Source organism: Engraulis encrasicolus, chromosome 11 (assembly GCF_034702125.1).
Source record: "Engraulis encrasicolus isolate BLACKSEA-1 chromosome 11, IST_EnEncr_1.0, whole genome shotgun sequence".
Taxonomy (NCBI): domain Eukaryota; kingdom Metazoa; phylum Chordata; class Actinopteri; order Clupeiformes; family Engraulidae; genus Engraulis; species Engraulis encrasicolus.
In genome coordinates, this window is record NC_085867.1 from 10,140,700 (window position 1) to 10,151,656 (window position 10,957).

The 10,957-nt window shown below is 42.1% G+C and overlaps 1 protein-coding gene across 1 annotated transcript; it reads right to left on the bottom strand.

Moving 5' to 3' along the window:
- Nucleotides 1-2,695: 2,695 nt before the first annotated feature.
- LOC134457866 (uncharacterized protein K02A2.6-like) lies at nt 2,696-7,295 on the bottom strand. Its single transcript, XM_063209852.1, has 2 exons — nt 3,255-7,295; nt 2,696-2,872 (listed from the first exon to the last, which is right to left on the bottom strand). Exons 1-2 carry the CDS (start codon nt 7,180-7,182, stop codon nt 2,868-2,870), a joined length of 3,933 nt encoding a protein of 1,310 aa, XP_063065922.1. The 5' UTR covers nt 7,183-7,295; the 3' UTR covers nt 2,696-2,867.
- Nucleotides 7,296-10,957: the final 3,662 nt, after the last annotated feature.

Consider the following 10,957-nt stretch of genomic DNA (forward strand, 5'->3'; position numbering starts at 1 on the left):
TCTTACCAAAGTATTACCAATTTCTTACCAAGTAATTAAACTTGTTTCATAAATCATGTAAGTACATGGTAAGTTTCTGCACTGTTACCGAGTTACAGATATTCAGTTACTAGGTAAAGAAGGGGAAACTGTACTGTAAAGTAAAGCGAACGCTCTTACCAAAGTATTACCAATTTCTTACCAAGAAAATAAACTTGCTATGGTAAGTATCTGCACTGTTACCAAGTAACAGATATTCAGTTACCAGGTAAAGAAGGGGAAACTGTACTGTAAAGTAAAGCGAACGCTCTTACCAAAGTATTACCAATTTCTTACCAAGCAATTATACTTATTTCATGTATCATGTAAGTACATGGTAAGTTTCTGCACTGTTACCGAGTTACAGATATTCAGTTACCAGGTAAAGAAGGGGAAACTGTACTGTAAAGTAAAGCGAACGCTCTTACCAAAGTATTACCAATTTCTTACCAAGCAATTATACTTATTTCATGTATCATGTAAGTACATGGTAAGTTTCTGCACTGTTACCGAGTTACAGATATTCAGTTACCAGGTAAAGAAGGGGAAACTGTACAGTAAAGTAAAGCGAACTCTCTTACCAAAGTATTACCAATTTCTTACCAAGAAAATAAACTTGTTATATATCATGTAAGTACATGGTAAGCATCTGTACTGTTACCAAGTAACAGATATTCAGTTACCAGGTAAAGAAAGGGAAACTGTACTGTAAAGTAAAGCGAACGCTCTTACCAAAGTATTACCAATTTCTTACCAAGCAATTAAACTTATTTCATGTATCATGTAAGTACATGGTAAGTTTCTGCACTGTTACCGAGTTACAGATATTCAGTTACCAGGTAAAGAAGGGGAAACTGTACTGTAAAGTAAAGTGAACGCTCTTACCAAAGTATTACCAATTTCTTACCAAGAAAGTAAACGTGTTTCATATATCATGTAAGTACATGGTAAGTTTCTGCACTGTTACCGAGTTACAGATATTCAGTTACCAGGTAAAGAAGGGGAAACTGTACTGTAAAGTAAAGCGAACGCTCTTACCAAAGTATTACCAAGTAATTAAACTTGTTTCATATATCATGTAAGTACATGGTAGGTTTCTGCACTGTTACCGAGTTACAGATATTCATTTACCAGGTAAAGAAGGGAAAAAAATACATCAAAAGCAAATCAAAGCATTATTGTGGAAATCATTTTTGTTTTATTGTACATTGTGGCAAACGACAGTATTGCAACTATGCTGCTCATTGGAACTGTGCTGCTTATTGCCAAAAAAAATTATGTTTAGGTAATAAACTAATATATACTAGTATGAATGTAACCCACTACTAGGTATGTACACGTCGATGATAGGCCAGGTTCAATAGCTAGAGAATAAAGACACTAGGCTCTGGGAGAGTGCAAAAAGATAAGTGCAATTAAAAGACACCACACAAGGATATACTTTTTTTCTTTCTTTAGTTATGAATTGCAAGGTAGAAAATATGTACATATTCCCAAAATAAAAGAAAAAGATTGACCCTTTAAAATAAAATAAAATGAATTGTCCTTCAAAAGTGAGTAATTGTCTATTTTCCAAAAGTTGGGAACAGTCCTTTAAATCAGTCCTTTAAATCCTCAAAGAGAAAAGAGTTCCTTTCAGTTGTTCAAGAAAAAAAAAAAAGAAAAAGTAGTTCCTTTATAGTAGTTCCGTTCAGTTCAAGGCCTTAGTTCAGTTTGTAAACCGTTAAAGTAACAACTCAAGTCAGTCAGTCAGTGTTGTTGTGACACAGGCAGGTCACAACCCTACCACATATGCGCCACGTACAATGACACAGGACAGGATCCGACTCAATGGGGTGGGTGGCTCGCCATCAAACGCAGTCATCAATCCACAGCGGAATCCAGGTCCAAAAAACTTCACCTGTGTAACCATACCCTTAGTTAAGCTACACATGTACACAGGACAATGTTCACATTTCTTATCAAATATCAGTTCAAACAGTTTAAACTTAAATTAGTTGTAGGCCTACACAGGGGTGGAAAGTAACTAATTACATTTACTCAAGTATTGTACTTGAGTAGCATTTATGAGTACTTTGAACTTTTTAAGTAGTTTTTAAAATTAATACTTTTACTTGTACTTGAGTACATTTTGACCCAAGTTGTTAACTCAATTACACTGGAACCTGGCCTGAGTACTGAGTAAAAAAATAGACAAAATGCCACGCAAAATAATGCCACAATCTGCCGGAAATGAAAGATGATGCAGGATGGCACACAGCATTTTCACTATTGTACTATCTTGGATCAATGTATTGGATGATGGCTGGTGCCAAGCAAGAGATAGAGGTTATGGAGGACGATATTCAAGAAAAAGAAACATTACATTGTCTAGAAAAGCTAATTAGCCTAAATGTAACTAAGTACTTTTACTCAAATTGCATTTTTAAGTGAAGTACTTTTTACTTTTACTTGAGTAGATTTTTAGATAGGTAGGCCTACTTTTACTTTTACTCGAGCAGGATTTAGGCAAAGTAGCCTAAAGATAGCCTACTTTTACTTGAGTAGGCCTACAATTTTCGGTACTCTTTCCACCTCTGGTTGTACAACATTAATATCAATCTTCTCAAAGGAAAATATATGCAAACCGCATACACTTCACTTATACTGAAAAGCATTGCATACCATTCAGTTACATAACTGTAAGATAATGAATGTCACGGAATACACGATGAGCCACGGATGCACAGTTCACAACTTTATTGTGTGTAGCATTATTCAACTGAGGCACGTATCAAGACAGACCTAATATATATACTAGACTGCTAGTGCCACCCAGTGGTGGAACAATACATTACATCTCCCTTTCTTCAGCCTATAAAGAAAACATAACATTGTTAGAAAGGGCTCAGCAGTGAAATCAACTTTAAGCATAATGTGATTCACATTATTTAACAATTAAACATTAGGTGGCCTAACAGATAACAAAGAACAACAGTAACAAAATAACTGTTTAGCCCAAAAATATAAATTGTCTGAGCAACTACTAAAGCACCTAACTTTGGCACTATATCAGAAAGTTACTGAATGAACTACCATCATAATAAAAGCCTACAGGTCCAGTCTTTTAGGAGGCTTTACTGCTCTGCCCTGTTTAGTGATGTAGGGCATAGGGCTTGGCACTTGGCCAGAGTTCAAATGTTTCTCTGTAGGTGGGCCTAAAGCCTCACCGAGTGAGGGAAGTGTCTCTGCTGTACCTGCTCTGTCGATGGGTGTACCTGGCTGGACGGCTGGACCTGGCTGGACGACCGGAAGGATGGCTGGGCCTGGCGGGACGGCTGGATCTGGATCGGTGGCCGGTTCTCCCCATGTGTCGTCTGGCATGAAGTGTCGCGACTGGTTGGCCGTTGCTGTGCTCTTTCGGAGATGCTGTATGTTGCGGCGGAACTCCTTACCACCATGGTCCACGACGTAGGACCTGGGCGCGCTGTGTTTTCGGATGACGACTGCCGGAGACCACTTTCTGTTGCCTGGGTATGGTTGCATCCTCACCTCTTCTCCCGGTTGCAGTGTCGAGCGGTGTGGAGTTGTTCTGTTTCTATCATGGTAATGCTTCTGGAGGGCTTTGGATCGGTCGAGTATGTCTCTGACTTTAGAGGAGTCGTACGCCTTGGGAATCAGCAGCTGTCGGGCAGCAGGGAGTTGGTTCCTGGGTCTCCTACCCATCAGGAGCTGTGCAGGAGACAGTTCCACTGATTCTAGGGGGGTCGTCCTGTAGTTGAGCAGGGCCAAGTGTTTATCTGAAGCCTTGTTCCACATTCTTTTCACCGTTTGCACTGCTCTCTCTGCCTCTCCGTTAGAGTGAGGAGTGTGAGGGGATGAGGACTGATGCACAATGCCATAAGTTTGACAGAAATCTCTGAACTCCTCACATCCATACTGCGGCCCGTTGTCTGTTCGAATGACGGCGGGGATGCCATGTCTACTGAACTGAGATTTCAGCACCTCGATGGTGGTGCGGCTGCGCTGGTCTTTTAGTTCATCTACCTCAATGAACTTTGAAAAATAGTCCACTAAAATAATGTAATGTTTGCCTTCAAACTCAAAAATGTCTGAGGCCACCTGTTCAAAGGGAAGCTCAGGAGTTTCTGTCGGTTTCAGTGGCAATTTGGGTAGCCTATTTTGGTATTCTGCGCACATGGTGCAATCTCTCACCATTTCCTCTATCTGAGCATTCATGCCTGGCCAGTAAAGTACTTCCCGCGCTCTTCGCTTATTCTTCACCATTCCAAGGTGAGATTGGTGTATGAGCTTTAACATGCGTTGCCTCATAGTGGGTGGGACAACTATGCGCAGCCCCTTGTATATCACTCCATCGCATATCGCAAGCTGGGATCTTGAGTCCCAGTACGGCTGGACAGCTGCTGGTGCCTTCCTCCTTTTCAATGGCCATCCGCGCTGTATTGTATTCTGCAGAGAGCTAAGTTCCCTCTCTGTGCACTCCTTGAGCTCCGCGTACCTCTCCCCACTCACAGCCACGTAGTTCAGCATGGACACACACTCCAACTCCTTCAGCTCTGGAGTGTTGTATGGCAGCTGGGCTCTTGACAGTGTGTCTGGCAGCTCCATATCCTTCCCTTTCCTGTATCTGACCGTCAAATCGTACCATTGCAGGCGGAGGCGCATCCTCTGAATGCGCATGGGTGTAGCCAGGAGGGACTTTTTGAAAATATCCTCCAGTGGCTTGTGGTCATTATACACTGTGACGGGCTTGCCAAAGATGTAATTATGGAATTTGGCGCATGCGTGGACGATAGACAGCGTCTCTTTTTCTATCTGCGCATAGCGAGTCTCAGCATCCGTCAGAGACCTGGATGAGAAAGCGACTGGATGATTGTCTTGCAGTAGTACAGCGCCCAACCCACTGCTGCTGGCGTCACAGAATATGTCCACAGGCTGCGCTGGATCAAAGTACTTCAGTACTGGAGGATGCGAACAGAGGTCTTTGAGCCTGGCGAAGGCTTTTTCCTGTGCTGGTTGCCATGAGAATTCCACATTGCTTTTAAGAAGTTGTCGCAGAGGTGCATCTTCTTCACTCAGGTTGGGTATGAATTTGGACAGATATGTGACAAATCCCAGGAATCGGCGTATCCCTTCTTTATCAGTGGGTGCTGCCATGGCTCTGACAGCTTCGACTTTGGCTGGGTCTGGTTTCAGACCATCTGCAGTCAGTAAGTGGCCCACGTATGACACCTGGCTTTGGCGAATGTGGCACTTATTGAAATTCAGCTTTAAATTGTAGCTGGTTGCTCGCTCAATCACCTTGCGCAGGATTTCATCGTGCACTTCTACGCTGGGGGCTGCAATCAATATGTCATCCATGATGGCTATGGCTCCCGTGATGCCCTCAAGCATGCCATCCATGATGCGCTGGTATATTTCAGGTGCACATTTGATGCCAAATGGTAGCCTTAGCCACCTGAATCTGCCAATGGGCGTGTTGAAAGTTGTGAGTACTGAGGACTCTTCATCCAGTTCAATTTGGAGGAAACCCGATTTGGCATCGAGGACAGAGAAGATCTGTGCGCCCGGCATGGAGGCCACAACTTCCTCTACGGTCCGCATTGGGTAGTGCTCTCTTTTGATTACTTTATTGAGATCGCTGGGATCTATGCAGATTCTGATCTTGTCTCCCCTGTAGACTGCCACCATAGAGCTGACCCATTCAGTGGGCTGCTCCACCCTAGCAATGTATCCATCTTCCTCCATTTCATGTAGTTTCTGCACAATCTTTTCTTTAAGCGCGGCGGGCTGCCTGCGCACAGGATGGACAACCCCTTTGGCGTTCGGCTGAATTTTTATTGTGTACTTGCCAGGTAAGGTCCCTGTTGTGCGAACCAGTTCAGGAAAGTCACATAGGCCTTGTGGGATAGCCTCTGAAAGGCTGGCCTTGCACTGCCGTTTCTCAGAGGTGGCATGCAGGGAGTTAAGTCTTGCTATCAAGCCTAAAGCTTCAGCTGTGGACCCACTAAGTACACTCTCCTGGGCAATATCCACTATCTCGAATTCGGCCTTCACTGTTTGCTCTTTATGGCGAATTGGCAGATCAACTGCAGCTACTGGCTTGAGCTTGTGATTTGAGTAAGAGCGCAGCAGCTTGTTGGAGCGCTTCAACTCACCTGCATGTACGAGCTTCTGGTAGCTGCTCAGAGTCAGAGTATTGCATTTGGCTCCAGTATCTATTCTAAACGGGACTTCCTGAGACAGAATGTTCACGTGTATCGCCCATTTATCAGCTGCTAGCGAGTTAACAGGGTGTACAGTGTCAGTCAGGCTAATGTTTAGAATCTCTTCATCTGTCTCGTGCTCTGCTACGTCAAGCGAATGAACAGCACGTTTGCGGCACACAGCCATCCAGTGGTTCGCTTTGTGGCAGTACGAGCATGTAGAGCCTTTGGCTGGACACTTTCCATCGTTCCACTTATGCTCGGGGTGCTTGCCACAGCTAGGACAGGAGGCTAGTGGCTTCTGCTGAGCAAACCTTGAACGCTCGGGGGGATAGCGAGTTTTCCGATTTTGACTAGCAGCTCTGGGTGGCGCGTTTTCCGCTACCATAGACACTTGCGAGCATGAGGATTCATCGCGGACAATTTTCATTTGCTTTCGGGACATTTCATATTGCTGCGCAATTTCTAAAGCCTTAACCAGCGTCAACGTTTCCCCTTGGTCAAGCAATCGTTCTTGTACTTTTTTCTCATAGACACCGGCGATAATGCCATCGATAAGCATGTCATCTGGGTTTGTATATTCACAGTCCATCAACAGTATTCGTAAGTCTTTCACAAAGTTGTCAAATCCCTCACTCGTACCTTGTTTCCTCTGTTTGAAGCGGTGACGAGCGATCCTCTTATTCTTCCTCGGTCTAACGTAGGCTTCAAACTTGTCCAGTACTTTTTCCGGATCCTCCTTATCTCCATCAGCCCAGGTCAGAGTTTTGTAAATTTCCCTGCCTTGCTCTCCTATCCACATACCTAGCCAGCCGGCCTGTTGCTTCCCGCTTAGCTCGGATAGGGGTCCATCAAACACGAAGGCAACGTGACTTCGAAACCTGCTGAATTCTTGATATAAATCAGCCGCATCCCAGTCGATCCTTGGGTGCTCAAACGGTGGTGTAGCCATAGCCATGGCCAACTTCTGACACCATGTAAGATAATGAATGTCACGGAATACACGATGAGCCACGGATGCACAGTTCACAACTTTATTGTGTGTAGCATTATTCAACTGAGGCACGTATCAAGACAGACCTAATATATATACTAGACTGCTAGTGCCACCCAGTGGTGGAACAATACATTACAATAACCATTATCAAATAACAGGATGAATACTATGAAAAACATCACTCGGTACTGAAACCGCGGGAATTACACACAGATATTGCCGAGCACAGTAATGATCAGGAGGACTTGTTCAGACCTCTCCCCTCGCACTTGCTGGGTGCGTGATCACAAGCATGTGAATTACAGGCTGCTCATTCCAAGCTTTAAACTTATACTCAATTCAACCAAAATATACCCTTTTCACACTAAACACAACAAGTATTAACAAAACAAAATACAATTCTGAGGTTTCACCGAAGTATTTCACAGTGATAAGCAATAACACTCAAGTTACATCCGTAGGGAAAATACAGGTGGTTGCCTTACCGAGACGATTCAACAGAAACAATACACGACGAAGCGCAGCTTCTTGCTCTTCAAAACACAAAAGATTTATAGAGCAGGTCGCTCGGTGGTCCAAAATGAAACTTAGAAGTAGGTATCTTTAACTTAGAATTAATTTTCTATCAATATCTAGCTCCAAGTTGGAGCCGAAGAAACGAAGCCTTTCCTTCAGCTTTCGAGCTCTTCTCAGCTCAACTGACTGGAACGGCTCCACGGAAAGCTGAATGCGTGGAAACGCATGTCAAAATAAAAGTCCCATAACGTAACTGTCACAGTAAAAGTCCTGCTATGTTAATCGTGTTTTTAACGATACCAAACCTTCATTCATGAATTGCCTTATCAGTATTATCACTATTTATTATCCCATTTTACTATTTATGCTATTTAATCAACTAATACGTTTTTAATATGCATTTGTCAACTGGGTTACATGAACATAGTAAGTTTTGCAGCTAAAAATGACTGTTTCTAAATTAAAAATTGAGGATCATGGAGAAAATCCCCCTTTTCATTTTTTCATTGATGAAAATTGCAATGTGTGCTGTCATAATACCTAGAAATTGGAAAGTGATATTCATGAAAATGGAAATGAAGAACGGGCAGCAGGAATTCTGGAATGAAATAATAATAATAATAATAATAATAAAATATATGCACCTGTGTGTGTGTGGAACAAGGCAGCCATCCGAGTTGGCAGCAGAAACAGTCCAGGCAATACTTTCTCTAGTCTTGTATTGTAAAAAATGTAGGCCTGGTCTGATGAGTCTTTATATCTGCTGCCAACTCGGATGTTAAAGTGATACTGTCCCATGTTTGGAAATGAGCTCATATTACATTTCCCCTTGAGTTAAGTTATTGGGTTATACCTTTCTCCTGTACTTCCTGCCGTTCTCTGACTACATCAGTGCAAATGTTACCTCCATGCTAGCAATTAACACAGAGTCCTATGAGAACAGTTTCCCCTTCTTTACCTGGTAACTGAATATCTGTAATTTGGTAACAGTGCTGATACTTACCATGTACTTAGGCCTATATGATATGAAACAAGTTTAATTGTGTGGTAAGAAATTGGTAATACTTTGGTAAGAGCGTTCGCTTTACTTTACAGTACAGTTTCCCCTTCTTTACCTGGTAACTGAATATCTGTAACTCAGTAACAGTGCAGATACTTACCATGTACTTACATGATATATAACAAGTTTATTTTCTTGGTAAGAAATTGGTAATACTTTGGTAAGAGCGTTCGCTTTACTTTACAGTACAGTTTCCCCTTCTTTACCTGGTAACTGAATATCTGTAACTTGGTAACAGTGCAGAAACGTACCATGTAGGCCTACTTACATGATACATGAAATAAGTTTAATTGCTTGGTAAGAAATTGGTAAGAGCGTTCGCTTTACTTTACAGTACAGTTTCCCCTTCTTTACCTGGTAACTGAATATCTGTTACTTGGTAACAGTGCTGATCAGAGGCGATTCCTCTTTGAGTACAAGGGAGGCGCAGCCTCCTGTCCAAAATCATGGAGAATAGTATGTAAACTAATGCTTTACACGACTTAATAACATTGCTATTTCAGACCCAGCTCCATAGAAAATGCATGTGCTCAACTTAGAGATGAAACCAATCTGTAATACGATCCCGAGGCTCGCACGAGTTTTTTTTCCGCTCAAGACAACGCAAGCGAGTCGAGTCTCAATGGACTTCAATGGCATGTGGGATTGTATGCTTTTTCAATGGAAAAATGCTAAACGGTCATTGGCTATTGCCGTGAAATTTTTTTGATTTTGAGACTGAGCCTCACTGGGAGTGAATGGAGAAGAGAGAGGAGGGGGGAGGGACCGGAGACTGGAGCTCCGACTTGTGTTTGGGTGAACCCCGTGTAGGATACAGAAGTTGATTTCATTTCGAAATGCGGATATGTTATTAATTTGACTGAGAAGTTTCGTCGTGGTAACCAATGGGGAAGCTATTCATTGCGGTGTACTCCAGTTTTGTGTACATATTCTTGTAAACCTAGTGTTGCGAATAAAGTCTTAATAGTGGCACGTCCTTATCCTTTTTAATCTCCCAATTCAAAAGTTGAAGTTGCCTACTTTTCGTTAGGGCTAGCTTGCAAGAAAGCTAGAGAGCTATGCAAAATGCCAAGCATTGTGGATTAAATTCTGGCGAATTCCAGTCGTCCTTATGAGGAGAAAATGAATATCAAGGAGCAGAGCAGAGCACTGCCTAATATTGACTTGGTGAAAAAGGTAGGGAAGAACAACCGTTTCTTTTGAGCTTTCGTGGTGTGGTGTCTGACCAACTGGTTAACTGCCAAGTCCTGTGAGTGGCGAGTCCTTGTTTCCTACTGTGTTGGCAATGTCTGGTAAATAATTAAAGATTTTGCGACCTCTAGTGGTAAGTTAAGCCGTGCACCCAGTAATGAACAAAGACAACGAAGGCAAACTCAATCACATCATTATGTGGCGGAGGTAGGCCTAGGCCTAATGATAATAATAATAATAATAATTAAAAAAAAAAAAAAACATTTCCCTATGAATAGGCTACAAGGGGGATAATGATGAATGATTAACAAATTTGTTTCAACAAGAGTCCTTTAGTGTGTGAGGCCATATGTGGCTCAGGACCAATGTAAGATGTGTGTCAAAATTGACACCCCCCCCCCTTTTTTTTTTTTTTTTGCGTTCTGGACATATTGTAATTGAACAGCCTCCCCTGTTTGACAGACTACCAGCCGCCACTGGTGCAGATACTTACCATGTACTTACATGATATATAACAAGTTTATTTTCTTGGTAAGAAATTGGTAATACTTTGGTAAGAGCGTTCGCTTTACTTTACAGTACAGTTTCCCCTTTTTTACCTAGTAACTGAATATCTGTTACTTGGTAACAGTGCAGATACTTACCATAGCAAGTTTATTTTCTTGGTAAGAAATTGGTAATACTTTGGTAAGAGCATTCGCTTTACTTTACAGTACAGTTTCCCCTTCTTTACCTGGTAGCTGAATATTTGTAACTCGGTTACAGTGCAGAAACTTACCATGTACTTACATGATTTATGAAACAAGTTTAATTACTTGGTAAGAAATTGGTAATACTTTGGTAAGAGCATTCGCTTTACTTTACAGTACAGTTTCCCCTTCTTTACCTTGTAAATAAATATATGTTACTTGGTAACAGTGCAGAAACCTACCATGTACTTACCAAACACTTTTGACTCAACGTCTACAA

Excerpts from the sequence above, each read along its gene's own strand:
- LOC134457866 (XM_063209852.1), bottom strand. The coding sequence starts at position 7,182 with ATGGCTATGGCTACACCACCGTTTGAGCACCCAAGGATCGACTGGGAT.